Genomic DNA, 21,917 nt, shown 5'->3' on the forward strand with positions numbered 1-21,917 from the left:
CACCCACGAAAAGTGAAAATCTGCGAAGTAGCGACGCCCCTTCAAAAATGCTTTAAAAAAAAAGTTTTTTTATTTTTGTTTTATTTTATCTTATTATTATTATTTTTTAGACCCACGAAACTCTGAACCCGCGAACGTGGAACCGCGAAGTAGCGAGGTCCCACTGTAGTGTTAAACTTTGTGTTGGGGTTCTTTCATGAAATATAAAACATTTTAGTGCCGAAAATGTTTGCACTCTGCCTATTGCAATGATAAACGTAACTCAGGGGTAGGGGGTCCCATTATTCCCAAATCATGACCTTTCCAAGCAAAAAAGTATTGGATTGGTATCTCTTGATACTAACCCTATATTTACTTGTATCGGGTCGATACCAAATTTCCAAGTATTGCCCACCCCTAGTGTGGAGGGGCTGCAAATAACCCACAAACAAGGGAGGCGGGGAAGGAGATAGGCAAGGAAGAGGCGGGTTTACAAATGGTCACTTGGTAAAAACGGTAGTGAAGGCCAATTACAGCCAAGTGTGTTTTAACGGGGCGCAACTGCAACAAGCAGTTCGGATAATTTCTTAATTATTATCACACTATCATTGCTGACTAATTTGTTGAAAACAATCATTGTGCGGATCTATTTTTTAAACCACTGTGCATTCTTTTTGGGGAGGGGGGATCGCTGTTCATTTCTGTGTGCCTCATTTTATCTGCGTGAGTCAGAACTTTTCCCGTGCAACGTCCCCTCTCGCCTCCGAGCACATTTTTTTGAGGTATTTTTTTTTTTTGTGGACAGCCTTTTCCTCGCTTTGGACGTGGATCCATTATCGCTCGGACACAAGCATGAAATTCTGCATTTTGGTCGAAGCTGTTGTGGCTCTTTATCTTCTCTTCGCACCTGCTCAGGTAAAGCCCGACCCAAAATTGTTTAAATTAGAGATGTAAGCGGTTGGAAAATGGGGATTCGTGCATTTGAGACAAGAGATAAATGTCAAAGGGTGTTATTTACGAGCGTCACTTGGAACGCTTAACACATGTTTTGTTTTGTCTTGAATTGATATTGCGAATAAATCAACTTATTTTGCTCTTAAGTTGAACTTAACAATTTCCTTCATTTTATTCCTATAATCACAGGGGGAATGAGATCAATTATATCCATCTCTGTTTATATTTTTATATGGTTTTATTTTTGAACAAGTTTGTTCATTTCATTTTTGTTTGACTATTTTTTTTAAAATTCTGTCCAAAATAAGGAAACATAAAATACAAAAACTATCCAGAAAAATCAATTCTCTAGTTCAATAGTTTAAATTGACACAATTATTCATTTATATTTGGGGTAGTGTTTGTTTTAAATTCTATTTACGATTATTTTTTTATATAATTTACTATTTAAAAAGTGTTTTTACTTAACTTTTTTTCCTAAATCCCCATTTTGATTTATTTTTTCAATATGAAAATGCGAATAAAATAAAAATGACTCTTGAAAATAAAAAAAGTCATGATGCTACAGCCAGACAGTTGAACTATGCTTAAGTATTTCTCATTTCAGTGGAGGGATGAGCTACTATGTTATGTTTTTATTTTATTTATTTGAGACAACTTGGCTCGCATAATTTTTGTTGTTACTGGACTAATTTTTCAAAGTATTCCTGGCGTATTATAGGAAAAAATATATTAGAAATAAGCAAATTTGTAAAATTTTCTGCTAACCACTTTTGTATAACTTTTTTTCCTGAGGAAATAAGAAAAATATACATCAAATATTTATTGTGTGTTAATAGGGTATAGTGTTGTTTTTAAGTGCTAAATGGGAGGCCTTCATTGACTTGAAAAGCGCTATATAAATGCAGAACATTTACCATTTAAATTGTTTTCAACTCAAATGAGCAAAAATTATGTTTACTGAACCAACATTTGATTCTTTTTCTTGAAATAAAAATGCGAATAACTTTGAAAAATTTTGTCTTTAAAAAAGAAAAAAAAATTTATAGGCAGAAAACATAACAATTTTGCTTAATTCTTTTATTAGTTCACTGGAGGAATTCACTAATACGTTTTTATTTGGTTTTATTTGATTTTTTTTTTTTGGTACTTATTCTACTATTTTTCAAAATGTGTTTCTGATATAAAAAAAAAAACTAAAAATGGGAAGTTATTTTCAGTCAACTCATTTTTTTTTCTTATTTCTCCCAGGAAATAGAAAATATGACACATCATCAAAGGTTATGAATTATTTATTATTTCATTATTTGTTTACTTATTTGTTTATTTTCATTTAAGTACATTTTAAATTATAAGGAAATGCCCTTTTGGCTGGGTGGATAGCGTGCAGCCCCACGGTGCAAAGGTTCAGGGTTCTGTCTCTGTATGCCTTGCAACTGTCTGGCGACCAGATGGCTGGGATGGGCTCCAGCACCCCCGCAACCCTACTGAGGATAAGCGGTGCAGATAATTGATGGATGGATAATGGAAATGTAATTTTGATGTTTTGAAACACATAAACTTCCAATGCTGATGATATAAAATTTACTATTTTTGACTCCAAAATATAATTTTTTTAAATGATCTTTTTAATGCCTAATGTAAATTGATTGGTAGTTTGGTGTCCAGATCTTTCACCATCTTGTGACATTTTTAAAATCGTTTGTTCATTGATTTAGATTATTCATTGACCAACGCATGATTAACTATAACCAATGATCTACTTTTTCCACTTGACCCGCTTTTATCACCTTAGCAGCTTTTTATATCAAGATGGTTGTTTTTAAAAGCCTATATAAATAAAGCCAGGTTGAGAAAAAAATATTCACACAATAAATGAGGGTGTGTTCAAAGTTTTCTCTTGCGTTGAAGCGTTTAAGCATTTTTAAGCTGACATGATTTTTCTTGAGTTGCACCTGCAGCTGGACCCTTTTTACCATTCCCACTAAAGTGTAATGTTACACCAAGGTTTGAGAAATAATCCAACACCCTTTTTCATGTAAACACAAACCGACACTTAGGTTTGGTGAGGATAAAGGAGGAGGTGTTGGTGTGTGGGGGAGGCCAATCGTGTGTCAGGACTGGACCAGGCAGAAATTGAGTAGCTTTTCCAAAGTAGCAGATTCTGAAAATCGCCTCCCGAGAAACGGTGCAGCTGTTGTGGCCCCCGAGGAAGAGTGGAAGTGGAGTCAGCACATCGCCGCTAATCCTGATAATCAGCTCATGGCCTGCTTGGAATCAAAGCACGAATGACAAAATCCAGGGCCCCAGAATATAACGGATTCGACAGCCCGCCCGCTACGATGATTGGCAGCTAATATAAAACAGTACAGCATGTCTCCCTCAGGTCACGCTGAGGCAGGGCTTGTTATTTCTTCATTCCATGCATCTTTTCTTTTTCACTTTGAACCAAACGTCTCCAGCTTCCCTGGGCTCTTTTTGTGGACAGGAAAAGAGAAAATAACTTAAGAGTGTCATAAAAATTAAATGAATTAAAAAGATATCTAGATTTAGACAATCTAGAAATATTTCCCGTCATTGCTGCGTTCCTTTGATGCATTTATAACATTCATTACTAGCATCTGTATAATGTAATGCTTGTCATCAATCATTAAAAACATAATTATTTTTGAATAATATCTACCTCTTATGTACTCTTGTTCTTTCTGTCTCCCTCACTCACATCCTGTCTCTTTGTATCTCTCTCTCTATCTCCCTCTTTCAGATTTATCTGTCTCTAGCTTCCTCTTGCTTTTTCTGTCTTTCTCTGTCTCTCTCTTTCCATCTCCCTCTCTCGTGTCCTTGCTCTTTCTGTCTCTTCACATCTCCCTCTCTCGTGTCCTCGCTCTTTCTGTCTCTTCACATCTGCCTCTCTCGTGTCCTTGCTCTTTCTGTCTCTTCACATCTGCCTCTCTCGTGTCCTTGCTCTTTCTGTCTCTTTCCATCTGCCTCTCTCATGTCCTCGCTCTTTGTCTCTTTCCATCTGCCTCTCTCATGTCCTCGCTCTTTGTCTCTTTCCATCTGCCTCTCTCATGTCCTCGCGTTTTCTGCCTCTTTCCATCTGCCTCACTCTGTCTCTTTTCATCTCCCTCTCTCATGTCCTCGCTCTTTCTGTCTCTTTTCATCCCCCTCTCTTGCATCATTTTGCTCTCTGTCTCTGCCTAGGTGCCTTCCCAAACCATTTCTTGTGGTCAAATTTGCACATGTGCGCTTATGTGCATAAAGCAGCTTCCCTCTGACTTGTTAACACTCAGCAAATTGTATCATCACGTTTAAACAAGCTGCAGTATAGTTCTTCGACGGTTGCGGCTTTAGAGACATCTGCGTAAGCGTCATATCCTGGCAAGTGTCTCGTTTTTGCTTTTGCACTTCTGACCTACAAACCGAAAGGTGTGGCAGGCAACATCGGGTTATTTCACTCAAGCCGTAATGTCCCGGCCCAGGGGACAGTCGCAATCAGGAAATATGGATTTCGACTTCCTCCAGCGGAGAAGTTGGAGCGGTGGCGCTCGGGGCAGCAGTCTACTCAGCAGACTTTAATCTCCCATCTGGATGTCATTTACTGTGGTTTACACAGGGAGAGGAGCGTTTACTGTAATAGGGACCACAATTACCACCGTTCGGCCTTATCTCAAGAGTATGCGTGTGCGCGTGTAGTCCGGACAGCGCACTGGGCTTATGGTCTGTTGAACATCTGTAAGTGAATTAATGTGCTTAAGCTAAGGGAATTATGTTTATCAAAAGTATTTATTTGGACTTTACCTCTTGTTCTGTCACTTTTAGCCCTTTCTAGCTCTGAATGGGTTGTTTTTAAAAGTAACTCAAGCGGGTTGTTTTAAAATTGCCAATTAAACTTCCAAACATTTATTTTAAGAGATTATAACATGAAAACATTTCTTGCAGGCGCACTACAAAAACTCAGAGAATATTTTGAGAAAAGAATATAGTGAACTAACATAATGTCTCAATCATTTGAAATACAATCATTCATGTACATTTATTTTCCTCTGCTTGTTCATTTAAAATATTCCCTTATTTCACTACACGTTTTATTGTATACAGTACTATCACGGTTCACGGGTTGTCTGGTGACCAATGAAGACGCAACTCTGGACAGCCTTCTCCACTGTTTAGGGTCCCTGGCCTGTTCTTGAGTTGTGGCAAAATTGGCACCAGTCCATTCCTTAATGTTATCGGCCCAGTTCTTTTTCAGTCTTCCTATCCTCCTGCCCCCTTTGACTGTGTCCGAGAGATTTTTGTTGGCCAGTCCTGATGATCTTGTAACGGGACCACACCACTGAAGTTAACTCTTCCGCGCATAGTTCTACGTAGGGTCCAATGTATTGCGCACCGTTTTGTTTGTAACATGGGCTAAGAAGCTGATGCTTAGAAGTTTCCTGTATCACCACATACCCATGGCCTGGATTTTCTTTCCCAGTTTTGCTGTAAGAGTCCATGTCTTGCAGGTGTACAGGAAGATGGAAGTAACCTGCGATTGCATGAGTCTAATCTTTGATAACACTGCTTTGTTTTTGTCCTTCAAGATGGGTTTTAGTCTGGCAAGTGCGGCTGTGGTTTGAGCTATCCTGGCCATGATTTCTGGTTCTGACCCCTCTTCTGATATGACAGCTCCAATATATTTACATTTGGTGACAGGTTCAAGCTCCTGGTGGTTGATTTTGATACATTTGGAGTGTTGGTCATTAATGTTTTTTTGTTTTTGTTTTTTTGGTGCCGATTTCCATTCCATACTGGCTTGATGCTTTGTCCAGGTGATTAACCAGATCTCTGAGTTCCTATTCGTTTCCTGCCAATCCGTCAATATCATCAGCTAAACGGAGGTTAATGATGTTGTGTCCCCAACATTGACTGTACCTTCATGTTGCTTCGGACAGAAGATGTTGAATAAAGTGAAAGAGAATGCAGCCTTTTTTCACTCCGACTGTGGTTCAAAACCACTCTCCAATGGTACCATTGATAATTATCGCACTGTTGGCATTGGCATACAGTTGTTCAATGGTCTGAACTAGTTTTATGCCCATTTTGTACTTCCGCATGGTGGCCCTAAAACGGCTAGCCATACTCTGTCAAATGCCTTCTTAAAATCAACAAAAGCTGATAGAGGCTTGTCTGGTGTTTTGGAAACTTCTGACATTAAAATACGTTCTGTGGTGCTCCTTCCTCCCTGAAATCTGCCACCAAAATTCAAACTCAATCTTGATAATTATAACTACATAAATAGTAAAAAAAAAAAAACTTTAAAAACAATTGCACTATTCTCCACCTTTCACTGAGGCACACATATATTGTATATGAAGCTTTTGTTCCGAGGCCAAACTGCAGCATAATATCGCTTGCTCCGCTGCATCTTGTGTTCTCTTTTATTGATGTTTAGTATGTTTGTGAGGCCCCTTCTCAAGGTTTCTTTTTTCCTCACGCTGAGGTTTTGAGTTTTTCCTTGCCTGCATGCAGGCGATGGTGTAATTGTAATCCTGTGCAGTCCTTTGAGACATTTTTGTGATTAAGGGCTATAAAAATAAATGTGACTTGGCTTGACTTGACTTGTGGCATCCTGACATTGATTCAACTGAAGTTGAGGCGTTTCCAGGGCTCTTTTGAGCAAGCATTTGAAATTAGAATTGGTGTGAAAAATAGTGAGGAGTTGAGCAGGGCCTAACTCCCCGTTTGCATAGCAACATATAGGTCATAATACACCATTTTGAATAATTATGTAATTGTGGACTATAAGAAGCTAAATCCCCCTGTGGGCACCCACATCCTGAGAGTGCTCAGGCAAAACAACCTGGAACAGAAGTTGCTGGTGTATTTTTATGGAGCCCAAGTAAAGAGCATTCTAGCATGCAACATCACTGTGTGGTATGCTGAAAGCACGGCAAAACCATACAAAGAGTCATCACAGCATTACAGCCCAGAAAAATCATTGGCTGGTCGTTGCACAGCTTCAGAGCCAACATTATACAGGACCCCTCTTCTTCCTTTTCGACTTGCTGCCCTCTGGTTTGTACTACAGGTTCCTTAAAAATGACTAACTAGGGCCATCAACACCCTAAACAAGCGCACACGGCTGTGAAAAATATGTATTGTGCCTATGTTCAGATTCCGATTTTAGATTCAGATACTTTGTCATTCTAGCACACGTGTATACAGAACGAAATGTCAATACATCTTACCCGCACAGTTTCCTTGAATGTACAGATATAAATAAAATGTTGTATTGAGTTGGAGTATTGAAGTACTAATCATATACTAAATAATTATGGCTATGTATAGTAATATACAATCGTGCAAAGAGTGCAAGAGTAGCAGCTAACCAGATGTGCAAAATGGGCAGTCATGTAAACAAGTCACTGTACAGTAACAATAACACTGTAGTACAATAGTGCAGAGGAGAATAGATGTGCAAAGGAGTGGCTAGGTATAAAGAACTAGTAGTGCAAAAAAACAAAACAGACAAACAGATGTACAGATTAGCAGCAGTGTAGACTTACTATGTGTGTGATTGACCATTTAACAGTCTAATGGCCAGGGGGACAAAACTATTGCAGAACCTGGTGGTCCTGCACCGCACACTGCAGTACCTCTTCCCAGAGGCTAGCAGCATGAACAGTACATGATGGGGGTGAGAGGGGTCCCTAATGATGGTCTTGGCTCGGGATAAGCAGGGCTTCTGGCCAATGTCCTGAATGGAGGGGAGAGATGATTTTCTCTGCTGTCCTCATCACCCTCCTCACACTACCCCAGTCCGAGGCACTGCAGCCTCCACACCACACAGAGATACAGCTGGTCAGGATGCTCTCTATGGTGCCCCTGTAGAATGTGATGAGGGTGGGTGGGGGAAGGTGGGCTCTCCTCATCCTCCGCAGGAAATACAGGCGCTGCTGTGCCCTCTTCACCAGTGATGCAGTGTTCACGGTCCAGGTGAGTTTGTTTGTGATGTGCACCCCTAGGAACTTGGTGCTGCTGACAACCTCCACAGCCTTGTTGTTGATGAGAAGTGGGGCATGGTTGGGCTGGTTTTTCCTGAAGTCGATGATGATCTCTTTAGTTTTGTCAACATTTAGGACCAGGCTGTTGTCTCTGCACCAGCCCACCAACTGCTCCACCTCCTCTCTGTAGGCCAGGTCGTCGTCGTCCCTGATGAGGCCCACCACTGTTGTGTCGTCCGCAAACTTTACGATGTAGTTTGTGGCTGACCTGGGGACGCATTTTTGTTACTTTAATGTCATTTTTGTATTCCTGCAAAATGTCATTGCACTATATTTCATTGCACTTTTGTTAGGCAAGTCTCCAAGCACTACCTTACGAATATTTGTTTCTATTCATCCTGTCATCTTTTTTTAACCTTCTATTCTTTTAAGTCTTCATATTGCATTTATCCTGGATAGCTGTGCCTAGTCTTGTCGTGAACAATGTTAGCTACGTTGTCATCAATCACATTAAAGATAATTGTAATTCATTGGAGAAACCCTGAGGTTCCTCGAGAACCCGACCAATCATAGTTAGGCAAACAGAACAGTGGCATATTTTGTTGTGGCATTTTTAGCATGCACTCTGAAGTTCGCTGACCTTAAATTTGCCCAAAAATCAAAACGCACCCACCCAAAGGATTTAACTGGTTATTGCCAGACCTGCTCCAGTTCTCCCACTTTGTGTTTACAGTTCTCCAGTGTGAAACGAAAACGCATGTCATGGTCATGGCGTCCATCACGTGGCATTGGCTCCTGGCGTGGTGAAGGATAGATTGGTGGAGAGGGGGCCGAGCTCCCTTTCTCACTCATCAAACTGCCACTCTGTTTGTGTTCACTTGTTCTGCTTTAGTGCTTCTGCTCCTGTGTGGTCCGATGAGCTGAGACTCACTCTGAAACAAATTCTCAGTTTGGTTTCACAAAGGCGTTCTAGTTTCTGATTTATTTGCAAGTACCTGAGATGTGTTTACGCGACCGACTGGAACACATGGGGCAGACAAACAATCTTAACATTTAAGTCTTCTATATTGCCGGTTGCACGCAATGTTCAGCAGAGGTCCTAGCTAGCTAGCTAGCTAGCCAATTGTACAATTTTGGTGTATTGGCACAAAGGGATGCTAAGTAGTTGCCTGGAAACTCTTGAAACCTCTAACATGACTGCCACAGATGAGTGGCTAATCGGAACTGTTTGTCCTTACGCGATGCCGGCTGCAGTGTCATAGCAGCAGGACATTCCTGTTTAATAGTTGGTCCGAGAAAAATGCACTGACAGATGCTATCCACCAGCTAATTTTGCTTTGTAACAGAAAGGGAATGCATTTTGAACACATGGTGTCAAAAGTGGAAACATCGGGGATATGTACTGTCTCCGCTTACTGTTATGCAACTAGTGATTGTGTTAGTCTGCCCATTGCCTCAAAATGTCATCAAAAATGTTATAAACTTTGCCACATTGAAAGATAATTTTGCTTTGTATTTTTCAATAGTTATTTTCTAAACATAATACTAAAATGTTTTCTTTTTGTCTTAGTGAATTTTCATATTGGAAATACTATCATATATATAGTCGCACATGAGCTGAATTTGGAACTATATAATGCAATACTGAAATAAGGGTCTGGTTATATGCCCTTACAACTAAATTAGCATAAGGGGGCGTAAGACGGGCATAGTCACCCAAAGGGCCACGGCTGTGCTGTGTTCTAATGCTCCCCCTCTTCTTGTTCATTAAATCGGCACCGTCCCAATTTGTGTTTGAGAAGAACCACATCTCATGATTGTGATTAAGTGCATTTCATTGCCTTTTATTTTGCCCATAATAATGGTTCCTAAGAAAGTTGGTAACAAGGGGAAGGAAATAGTGTAGAAAAGAGTACTATAAAATGGTTCAAAATCTTTGACTTTGATACCGGTATATTAAACTTTATTATCTACACATTTAAATGATTATTTTTGTGTTGGTGCAAGTTTCATTAATATTTTGGGTACATATATCTTTTATTATGTGGATATTTTAAATCAGTTTTATGGGGTCGGTTTATATGCATGTATGGTATCCTAAATTGGCTGGCACGGCTGCTGAGTGGTTAGCGTGTCCGCGGCACGGTTCTGAGGTCATGAGATCGAATCTTCATGTGCGGAGTTTGCATGTTCTCCCCGTGCTTGTGTGGGTTTCCTGCGGGCACTCAGGTTTCCTCCCACAATCCGAAAACATGCATTTTAGGTCAATTGGCCGGTCCAAATTGCCCCTAGGAGTGAAAGAGCGAGCGAGTTGTCTGTCCCTGTGTGCCCTGCGATTGGCTGGCAACCAGTTCAGGGTGTCCCCTGCCCACTGCCCGCAGATGTCTGGGATGGGCTCTTACACATCCGCGACCCTGCTGAGGATAAGTGGTGCAGATAATGGATGGATGGTATTTTAAATCGTGTCATATTTCATTGTATTTTGATACAAGTTTTATTACTATACTTTGCTATATGGGACTGTATGAGTTTATATACATGTAGGATTTTATGTTTTTAATGCATGTATGCCGGTGTATACATGTACATACACTTATAGTTCTCTTGTTTTTGTAAAGGGGTGAGAGCTAATAAGCTATGCTTTTTCTCACTCCTTTCTGAATATGTCTTTTGTTTTCTTTTCTTTTGTTTTGAGGTTTATATGGCTTCATTTATTTTTTTCTTTTTAACATGTTTTCATTTGCAGAGGTTTTTTGACAATGATCAGAAAGCCTTGCACTGCATGTGTTGCATATACAGAGTAAATAAATGACAACATCAACTATTATTTTTCTTTGACCAGTTTTTTAATGTAATGAGGAAAAAAAATGCAGACAGAAACATGGCATATGTTTTTATTAAATATATGTATTGTATTTCTAATTTTGATGGATGATGTTTAAAAATGGTAATACACAAAATAAGTTACGAATATATTGATAAGACAAAGATGGTTAAATAAACCTAAAATGACCAAGATGATCTGGTAAATGCTTTTTTTTATCTTACTTGATTGCAGTGTATACTGGCTCAAGCACTGTAGCCAGTGTAGGAGAAACTTCATGGGAGTCGCTTTTTAGCCAGAGGGGAATTTTTTTTCTTCCCCACATGGCGTCAGACTGGGAATCAGTGTTTTCACAAGCAAATGAAAAATGAAATTTGTTTATCATGTGATGCCGGGAACATAAAATGGCTGAACCTTGTATGGGAAGAGGAAAACGATTCCCACTGAGAGTTTGATTCACCATGAAACCGAATGAATCCTACGTTATTTTTCTAACACTAAAAATATTGACCATGAAATGTGAGTTGAATAGTGTCTTGAAATATATTTAAAAGCGATTTTTTTTTTTTTTTATTCTCCCCCTCAGAGTCAACTCACACTGAGCATTAACAGCACAACTAATGGTGAGTAATTGAAAAGCCTATTTTTATTTATTTTATCTACAGACCTAAATATTTTACAATGCCAATTCAGTGATTTTCACAGTGGAACCATCCAGTTTACAAAGTGCATTGCAAAGAGTGATAGGCAGCACGGCGGATGGGTGGTTAGCGCGCATCCCCCATGGTGCAAGGGTACAGGGTTTAATTCCAGCTACCGCAGCCTCCTTGTTAGGGGTTTGTATGTTCTACCCGTGCCTGCGTGGGTGTTCTCCGGGCACATCCGTTTCCTCCCACATTACTAAAACGTGCATGTCAGGTGAATTGGTCGGTCCAAATTTTCCCTAGGTGTGGATGAGCGAGTGAGTCTTCTGTCTCTGTGTGCACTGCGACTTGCTGTCAACTAGTTCAGGGTCTCTACTGCCCGAAGATGGCTGGGATGGGCTCCGGCACCCCCCTTGACCATAGTTGAGGATAAGTGGTAGAGAAAATGGATTGATGGATGGATACAAAGATAAATTTTTTATATTACTTCTCCACTGCTATCTCTGTTATAAAGCACAACTGCCGCCTCACTTTTAAAGAGAAGCATCCTGATACCGTGTTAATAGTAGAGGTCAACCGATAATCGGGCAGGCTGATTTTCGGCGCCGATATTTGGGAATTTGATGGATATCGGTATTTGCGGTTTAGTCAGGAAGATAAAGAATATTCATTCTGAAGTCAGTTTAAAGTTCACGTGTCCCCCATCTCTGGGTACTTCCCCTCCCCCCTGGTCTGCCTTTATAAACAGCTGTTGTGCTGTGACCGGTGTCAGACTCTGTTCTTTAACCTCGAAGGTCGCACTAATCCCAGAGGTGCAGGCTGTGGCAGCACGGCTCCAACAGGACTGCCTTCATTACCATGTTTCCCATGTTTATTTTCGCTCCCTTTTTCTGTTTGCTCAACTGTAGTCGACCCTGTTCGTCTCTCTGTGACTCTGAGACTTGGACTCTATTCCTCATGTTCCCCCCATGGGACCGCTTACTGTAAATTGTGTAAATGTCTAGATACTTGACCGTTTGTCATCAGTTATTATGGCACGGTGTTCCCTCGCTACTATGTGGTTTTTATTGTTGATTTTCATTTTAGAAGAAATTGTGGCGAGTGGGAATTATTTTTGAGTTGCACTAAGGTATTTTAATCAGAAGCTTTGTAATGAATAAAACTATGATTGCTGCAACATTAATTTATTAATTGTAAGAAGTGTTTGACAATGTGTGATGATTTTGAATGGTTTAATACAGGCCTAACCACCCCAAATACCTTAATCATACTTAAGCGTGCCATTGTGGCCAGCCTAAGATGAACTGCACTGTTTTGGAGGCGGCTCATTATCCCCAGTTGACGATTGCTCAGAGCGGGGTCTGAGAGGGCAAATAGTGTTTGGGTCATGGCAAACTTGGCACAGTCCATTCCTTTGTTTCTTGGCCAGTTCTTTTTCTGTCTTTTTTTCACCCCCCTTGGAATTGTGCCCTTGAACGATTTTTTTCCAGGCCTGATCACCTTGTTTCGTAACCATACCACAGAAGTTTTCGCCAGTGCACAGCTGACAACAGTTCTTTGTAGGGCCCAATGTGCCCTCTGATGGTGTTCCTCACTGTTTTGTTTGTCACATGGGCTATGAGCTGATTCCTAGAAATATCTTGTAGCACTGCATCTCCATGGCCTGGATATTTGTTACGAGTTTTCCTGTGAAAATCCATGACTTACAAGCGTAGAGGAAGACAAAGGTAACCAGCGCTTGCATGAGTCTAATCTTCAACCCATATGGGTTTTTGTCTGGTAAGTACAGCTGTGGTTTGAGCTATGGCAATGATTTCTGGTTGTGACCCCTCTCCTGATTATGGCTCCTAGATATTTAAATTTGGTGACAGGTTCAAGTTATCGGTGGTTGATTGTGATGTTTTTGGTTATATCCTTGGGGTTGTTTGTCATAACTGGTACGTATTTTTACTGTACCTATGAATCTGCTTGATGCTCCACACTGCAAAAAGTTCAGTTAAAATTAAGGGAAAACAATGCCAATTTAAGATATAATCCATCCATTTTCTTCCGCTTATGCGTGATCGTGTCACTGGGGCAGCAGCATTAGCAGGGAAGTCCAGACCTCCATATCCCCAGCCACTTTTTCAGGCCTATCCTACGGGATCCTGAGGCGTTTCCAAGCCAGCCTAGAGACGTAGTCTCTCCAGTGTGTTCTGATCTTTCCCAGGGCCTCATGATGGTGGGGCATGCCTGGAACACTTCTCAAAGCAACACCAGGAGGCATCCCCATCAGAAGTCCAAGCCTCCTCAACTGGATCCTCTTAATGCGGAGGAGCAGCGGCTCTACACTGAGTCCCTCCCGGATGACCGAGCTTCTCACCTTATCTCTAAGGGAGAGCCCAGCCACCCTGTGGGGGAAACTAATTTCAGCCGCTTGTATCCGGAATATTGTTCTTTCAGGCATGACCCACAGTTCATAACCATAGTTGAGGTTAGGAACGTAAATCGACCGGTTAATCGCGAGCTATGCCTTCATCATGGCTGCAGACGCTGCAGCAAACAGTCTGTCGATTTGCCGTTCCATCCTACCCTCGTTAGTGAACAAGACCCTGAGATACTTGAACTCCTCCTTTTGGTGCAGCATCTCATCCCCAACCCGGAAAGAGCATGCCGCCCTTTACTGGCTCAGAACCATGGCCTCGGACTTGGAGGTACTGATTGTCATTCCAGCCGCTTTACACTATGTTGCACAATGCTCCAGTGAGAGCTGAAGATCACGGCTGAGGAAACTAGAAGTACCATGTGACTCTGGCACCGGGAGCGCACAGCCCAGATGAGACTGTGCGGTACCCAATACTCCCGAAGCAACCCCCACAGGGCTTCCTTAGGAACACGGTCAAAGGCCTTCTCAAAGTCCACAAAATACATTGTCCGACGGCAGGCCCAGACTACATTACGGCCACAGCTCCTATCAGCCGCCTCAACAATGGAGGCACGGAACATGCTCCACTAGATCTCAATGTCCCCCCACCTCCCTCGAACATGGACAAAGTTTTGCCGGAGGTGTGAAATGGAACTCTTACTCACAGGAGAATCTGTAAGACCTTCCCAACCGACCCTCACAACAAGCTTGGGTATGCAGGGTCGGACCGGCATCTTCCCCCACCATCTGAGCCAACTCACCACCAAGTGGTGATAAGTTGACCGCTCCGCCAGTCTCTTCACCCGAGTGTCCAAAACATGCGGCTGCAGGTCCAATGATACGACTACAAAGTCGATTATCAAACTGTAGTTTTTGGGTGCGCCTTATAGTCTAGAAAAATACAGTACTTTAAAATAACACAAATTCATTCCAACAGACGTATTTGGAAATTTTTGTTGTTGATAAATATTGCTCTTTTTCTTTGCATTATAGTTATAACTTTGGCCAGTCTCTAAACACTGTTGTAAATATTTGTGCCTATTTATATTACTTTTATCTTTAAATTATGTATTACATGTCTAATCTTGCTGCATACAATGTTTCACGGCGTTCTAGTCAATGACAATAAAGATATAGTTCAAATCGACAAAAAATGTTTGTTTATAAACATTACTATAGTGTACCTCCTGTTTTACAAAAGGTTCCCCTACAATTTCTCCACTGTTCTTTTTGCAATAGAAGTCAAACTATTTTGTTTTCCTTCATTTGTCTAATACCAGTATCGCTTTCTTTTGTGCAAGCACCCCCTACGGTGTTGCTGTTCCAAGAGGTGTGGGCTCGGAGCCTTTGTCGCACCATCGAAAAGCTGGTGGAGGTAGTGCAGGAGTACCCATCAGAAGTGGAGCACATCTACAGCCCGGCTTGCGTGCCCCTGGTGAGATGCGCTGGCTGCTGTGGTGATGAAAAGCTGGAGTGCCACCCAACCCTCACCACTAATGTCACCATGCAGGTTTGCCCATTGTCCCACAAAGTTGGGTATCTCCAAGTCCTGTGTTTCCCTATCCCTAATTCTTCATTTTTACCTTTCTCAGCTGCTGAAAATAAGACCGGCTGAGCTTGGCGAGGAATATGTTGAGATGACCTTTGTAGAGCATCAGACATGTGAATGTAGGTAAGAAGAAATATCTATCATTTGTTTTATACTACACTGTATATTTCACTGCCCCCGTTATTGGTTACATTTTATGACGTTGATAAAGTGACCATGCATCCACCTATATGTGTAAATTTATGAGGTGTTTGTTACATGCATGCACACAAGAGATCTAGCTTTAAGGCACAGTTATTAAGGAAGTCGGAGGGGTAGGATTAAATAAGCATATGCTTCTTCCTATTCCTTTTCGGACATGTTACGTTAACATTTTTTTTTTTTAATCATGGTCGAAAGACAGTTTAATTTATTCATTCTTTCATTGCTATTGCAGCAAAAGTAAAACACAACCAATTCAAATGGCATGCGTAGACCAACGCGGCTGCCCGTACATAACTTTTCTGCTTTAATTGATTTGACTTTTGTTTTATACAAAAATTGTTAAGGTGAGGGGAGTGTGTGTGTGTGTGTATTATAAGTACATGTGTATTCTGCAAAAAACAAAAGACAAATGTTGCACTAGCAAATAATTTTACTCATTTTAAACCATTTTCATATTTACTACCGTTTGATCATTTTTTTTCAGGAAAAAGTAAAACAAACATTGCTTTTAAATAAAGGAAAAGACAAACAAATCAAGTACAAAACACAAGAAAATAATACTTTAAAAATATAGTTATATGAAACCTGTTAAAAATATAGTAGATAATAAACTGGTTGATTGGTTAACTCTTTTTAGGCATTTTTTTTCTTATTTCATTAATAAAATATTAAAATAAAAGCTGACAATTTGGAATTATTCAAAAAGTATCAGTGGCTAAAATCTAATTAACACCACATGATTCAGTTATTTTTTGGCCAGCAAAGAAGGCCTTGCAGGCCCTGTCAGCCCACTATTACTATTTCACTTGTCTTCCTAATCTCATGTCATTTTTCTAACTGGAATTTTTGCAGTGATTTTACTTATATGTTGAATTTTGTCCCTCAGAGTCAAAAAACCTATCGGGAAAGTTGAAAGGTAATGTTATTCATATTGCTTAAACATTCGTGAATTTTAGAGAGTTTTTAGGCAATTTCATCTTTTTGCTCCTGTAGAAAAAGGCAAAGAGGTAAAGGCCGGAAGAGAAAAGAGAAGCGAAAAACAAGAGAATGTGACAGGTGACTGCCCAGAAGAAAAACAATTGCAACATTTGAGCACCACAAAAGACTCGATGTAATAAACAATATCTTTCAGGTGCCAGATCCCTCGAAGGTAACTGGCAGCATCCGGCTACAATTATTGCTGCAGTTTGGCTTGCTGATCATTTCCGGCCTGCTGACAGCATCACGGCTGTCTCTCCCGCTTTTTCATTCGCTGCTGAATGTACGGCAGGAGACTCCAAAGAGGCTGGCTTGTTGTGAAAATGCAGCCGTCCGGTGATGAGCACAGAGTTTGTGATGACAAAATTCAACAGAAAATGTGCTATGTTTGCTGAAAAGCAAGCTGTTGCAGCACATAGTTGACACAATGGAGACACCTGGGAGCCAAGTGCAATGTAGGAACAAAAAGACTGATTACATTTGTTATCACTGTTTATATGGTAATCGTAATGTTGATGAGGTATTTAATTAAAGTTTGTTACTCGTGTTTAATATCTGTATTTATTGAAGAAAAACACATGAATAAAAATGTACCATACTATGCCCTGACTCTTACTGCATTGGAAGTGAAATGTCTCCCTCTAGTGTCTACATAATATGAATATTTAAATACTGTACAGTACATACTTTTAGCTTCAATTTAAGTTTTTTCACCTTTTTGTTGCTGATTATTACAAAAGGCAACCAATTTGTTATGCATTAATAAAATGGATATTTCTCATGCTTTTACTATGTTGTTATCATTAAAAATTTTACCAGGTGGTTCTTCCTAAAATTCAGCTTCACATAGGCTCAGTCAACAACTGAAACATGTTGCCATTCAAAAATCGAATCTAGTAAAAAGTAACAATGACCCATCACTGGTTACCTATTTTCAGAACCAGTTTGCAGATTACTCAGGTGTTTTTCGGGATCTGGTGACCCCTGGTTTTAGACCACCCATCACTCCATTATCTGCACCGCTTATCCTCAGTAAGGTCGGGGAATGCTGGAGCCCATCCTAGCCATCTTTGGGCAGTGAGCAGGGGACACCCCTGAACTGGTTGTCAGCCTTTCACAGGGCACACAGACAACTCACTCGCTCATTCACAGATAAGGACTATTTAGACCGGCCAATTAGGCTAACATGCATGTCTTTGGAATGTGGGAGAATACCGGAGTGCCCAGAGGAAACCCACACGAGCACTGGGAGAACATGCAAACTCCACACAAACGCCATGTCATCAGATCTATGCCACACACGTGCTAACCACTGCAGGGCCGTGCTGCCGGTTTTTGACCAGTGTTTTTCTATTACTGCGGAGCTCCCGTGTGCAGTGAGAAATGATCTGGGTTGGTGCATGAAATTATATTTCATTGTCAAATACGAACATCTGGGTGGTCTTTCAGACATTAACGGATTGAAAATGATCCTACCAACAGATATTTCTCATTTTTTGCACATTTTATTTTATTTTACTAGAAAATGTAAATGTTCTGCATTTATATAGCGCTTTTCAGTCAATGAAGACCTCCCAAGGCACTTGATGTGCTTCACACTTTTTCCCTTGTACACACTAACTTGTGACATCCTGATCCCTAGACGAGCTCTTTACCTCCTGAGCCAATGCCAGGATATTTAAAACAAATAAAGGGCTCACACGACCTTAAAAATGGGGAGGAACTTTTGCATCTTGAGGGGTATAGTACAGTCCTCTCCTGTTCTCCTTGACAGCTCAAAATGAAATCATGTCTTTCCTCTTCATTATGAATGTCTACTAAATTATAAACGTGTCATTAACCATGAACTACTTTCAGATTTAAACTGAAAATACATATTGCAGGGCTTCAACCAATGCTAAACTTGAAATACATATTGTATGGATGTGACTAAAATTTAAAAAATCTAGTAAATCTTACAAAGTAAAGTATTGGTTAGTTAAAACAATACAGAGCCAAAGCCATACACTTTTTATACATATTTAAGACCCTTGATAAGAATAAATTGAATTCCTCACAATAGGTTATATTCTACCCTGGTATAATTGATACGATACAAAACAAGACCAGTCCCAGGACTAATGTACAGTATTTCTGAATATTACCTATAGTAGGTGTGCTTTGACATTTTTCCCAATGAAAAAAAAAGGTGTGCCTTGGATTAGAAAAGGTTTACACTGGCTACACTGTCTTAAATGACTATTAATTAGTTTTACATTGTGAAACATAGTATACTGCTTATCGCAGTGTTTTTGTACTAGTGTCCTGTGATACCTTGTGTAGAGTGCTGCTGGGAATTGCCCAATTTTATATCTGCAATAGATTAACTGTGCAGTATACAGTACCATTGTTCGGTATCATTGCTTTCTGATCAACTGAGTAACATTCATCCATATCAATAGGGGGAAGAAGATTACCATTTTACATTTTTATAAACTATTAGCTCATGAGACTATACAGGCAGATATCTGCAATAACTTACTTTGATTGATGAATCTACTTGAGAATGCCCTACACAAAAACGTATAAATAGAAGCTAGATATTGCACATAATACTTATTTTCCACCGCGAGAATAATCATAATAATAACAATACATTGTATGTCGAAGCAGGGCAGCACGGCAATGCAGTGGTTAGCTCGTGTGCGGCACAGTTTTAAGGTCATGAGATCGAACCTCCTGTGTGGAGTTTGCATGTTCTCCCCGTGCTTGCATAGGTTTCCTCCAGGCAATCCGGTTTCCTCCCACATTCCAAAACATGCATGACAAGTTAATTGGCCGGGCCAAATTGTCCCTAGGTGTGGATGAGCGAGCAAATTGTGTGCCCTGCGACTGGCTGGCAACCAGTTCAGGGTGTCTGTCCTCTGCCCACTGCCTGAGGATGGTTGGGATGGGCTCCAGCCCCCCGCGACCCTTCTGTGGATAAGCGGTGCAGATAATGGATGGATTGATGTCGGAGCGTCTTTTAGGACACCAGAGGTCGCTGTACATATAATTAGGACCCAACAATAAAGCAAGAGTAAAAAGGGGGTAAAACAAGAAAGTAATAAGTAGCAAATAAAACACATTAGAGTTAAAAGTCAAGTCAAATTAATTTATTTATATAGACCTTAACCACAAAAATGTCTCTAAGGACTGCACAGGATTACAATTACAAAAATTGCACAATTACCTGATCCTAAACCCGCATGCGGGCAAGGAACAACTCAACCACAAACCACAGTGTGAGGAAAAAAGAGAAACCTTGAGAAAGGACCTCACACGTGGTAATCCCCCTTCCAGGATTGACCAGGGTGAATTACAATTAGCATTACTGTACACAGAATAGTAAACATTAGGTAAGATGTTGAAGATGTCCAGAAAAAGCATGACACCAATGACGCCCCCAGTCTGTAAACTAGTCCAGAAAGTCTAAAACGGCCACGACGCAGCTTCCCATCTCTGCCAGCTTGTAAATGCAGGGGTTGACATGCTTCAGGTCAGACGCTGGTCCGCTGACTCATCTCAAATCGTCTTTCTCCTTCGTATCAGCCAGGCAGGCAGTCGGAAAAAGACAGGACAATACAGAATATGAGGTGGGCATCAATCATAAGCTTTGGAATAGAAGTGTGTCTTAAGCCTCGATTTAAAAACTTCCATTGAGGTTGCAGATCTTATCTCCGGAGGCAGGGCGTTCCATAACACCGGGGCCCGGATGGAGAACGCTCTCGAGCCTGCAGACTTCTTGGCTCTCGGAGTCACAAGTAGACCGGAAATTTCCGAGCGCAGACTCCGTGCAGGAACATAGGGGGAAATCAAATCAGAGAGATAAGAGGGTGCAAGCCCATGCAAACATTTATATGTTAATAAGAGAACCTTTAAGTCACATCTTAAGTGGACTGGGAGCCAGTGCAAGTTGGCCAATACAGGAGTAATGTGCTCAAACTTTTTGGTCTTAGTCAAAAGTCTAGCTGCCGCATTCTGAAACAGCTGCAAACTTTTAATGATAGACATCGGGAGACTAGAAAGCAATACATTACAGTAATCAAGCCGAGAAGTAATAAACGCATGAATTAGAACCTCTGCGATGATTGGGACAGCATCGAACGAATCTTCGCAATATTACCGAGGTGGTAGAAAGCTATTCTAGTAATATTTTTCACATGTAACTGAAACGACAGATTAGGATCAAATATAACACCTAGATTTTTGACCGAGTCACTATGGGTGATATTACATTTGTCTAGGTTCAAGGTAGTGTTTGCAAACAACTGACAACAGTGAGCTGGACCAATAATCAACATTTCAGTTTTTTCTGGGTTAAGGCGTAAAACATTAAGTGACATCCATCTTTGAATCTCAGTAAGGCATGCCTTTCAGATTTCTACAACTTAAATGTCCAGTTTTTTCCAGTGGCACATACAGTTGAGTGTCATCTGCATAGCAATGGAAACTAATATTATACTTGCGGATAATGTCACCAAGCGGGATCATATAAATACTAAAAAGAGGGGGCCAAGTACAGAGCCTTGAGGAACACCACAGGGGACATTAGATTTTTTATAGGTCAGATTGCATCCTGTCTTTTACGACACCAGAGGTCGATGTACATATAAGTAGGACCCAACAATAAAGCAAGAGTAAAAAGGGGTAAAACAAGAAAGTAATAAGTAGCAAATAAAACACATTCGAGTTAAAAGGAGCGGTATGTCAGGCAGATGGTCAAGAAAAGGCAAGATGAGGTGAGTTTCGAAAATGTAAAAAAAAATGTAGAGCCTATTAAAACATTTTTTCATCCACTGGCAGATAATGTTTACTCATTTCAAGCATTTTAAAAGTAACTTGAAAAATTGCTAAACATTTTGGTAAAATCTCAATTCACAGCAAAACTAACTAAAATTACTGTCAATTTGGGCGACGTCATCATTCAAGTTAAAGATAAGTTTAAAAGAGAGAGAGTAAAAGGAACTGGTGGCAGGAATTGTTTTTGGAATATTTTCGACGTTTATTTTGCTTAGAGATTTTGGCTTATATTTAGTGAGAACCCAAAGCAGTAATCCCCAAGTCATTTTTATCATATCGTTGTATGTTTGTGCTTTTAGTGTTAAATATGGGGTGCAGCATTTAAAAACTTATTAAATTAATTATGATTTGAGGCCAGGAGATAATGGCAGAGTAACACATTATTTACATTTTTTAAACGCGCACGGATAAACCCTTCTCTTTTCATTTTGTTGGCTTTTTTCTACCCCGAACAGGCTTATTAAAAGTATTATAAAAGCAGATAGGCTCAATGAAAAATAAAAAAGGATGATGGCTCTTTGAACTCAGTTGGGCATTGTTAACACATATTTAAAATATAAAAAATTAAACTTTT

The 21,917-nt window shown here is 40.3% G+C and overlaps 1 protein-coding gene across 3 annotated transcripts; it reads left to right on the forward strand.

Annotated features, from left to right (window-relative positions):
- The first annotated feature begins 475 nt into the window (after positions 1 to 475).
- On the forward strand, positions 476 to 17,123 carry pgfb (placental growth factor b). Of its 3 annotated transcripts, XM_088354349.1 has the most exons (8): positions 476 to 702; positions 785 to 894; positions 11,330 to 11,366; positions 15,093 to 15,301; positions 15,384 to 15,463; positions 16,431 to 16,460; positions 16,538 to 16,600; positions 16,677 to 17,123. In XM_088354349.1, exons 2-8 carry the CDS (start codon positions 832 to 834, stop codon positions 16,696 to 16,698), a joined length of 504 nt encoding a protein of 167 aa, XP_088210475.1. In that variant the 5' UTR covers positions 476 to 702; positions 785 to 831; the 3' UTR covers positions 16,699 to 17,123. The 3 variants fall into 3 exon arrangements, with proteins under 3 accessions (XP_088210475.1, XP_088210477.1, XP_088210474.1); XM_088354351.1 differs by having other exon boundaries at positions 478 to 894; positions 15,096 to 15,301; XM_088354348.1 differs by having other exon boundaries at positions 480 to 894.
- The last annotated feature ends 4,794 nt before the right edge of the window (positions 17,124 to 21,917 follow it).

This window comes from Urocampus carinirostris, chromosome 15 (genome assembly GCF_059441175.1).
Source record: "Urocampus carinirostris isolate Australia breed hairy pipefish chromosome 15, RoL_Ucar_1.0, whole genome shotgun sequence".
NCBI classification, from domain to species: Eukaryota; Metazoa; Chordata; class Actinopteri; order Syngnathiformes; family Syngnathidae; genus Urocampus; species Urocampus carinirostris.

Bases quoted from the DNA above. Each gene is read 5' to 3' on its own strand.
- pgfb (XM_088354349.1), top strand. From the start codon at position 832: ATGAAATTCTGCATTTTGGTCGAAGCTGTTGTGGCTCTTTATCTTCTC. The intron at 895-11,329 runs GTAAAGCCCGAC...TCTCCCCCTCAG, and splicing joins TTCTCTTCGCACCTGCTCAG to AGTCAACTCACACTGAGCAT. The intron at 15,302-15,383 runs GTTTGCCCATTG...TACCTTTCTCAG, and splicing joins CCACTAATGTCACCATGCAG to CTGCTGAAAATAAGACCGGC.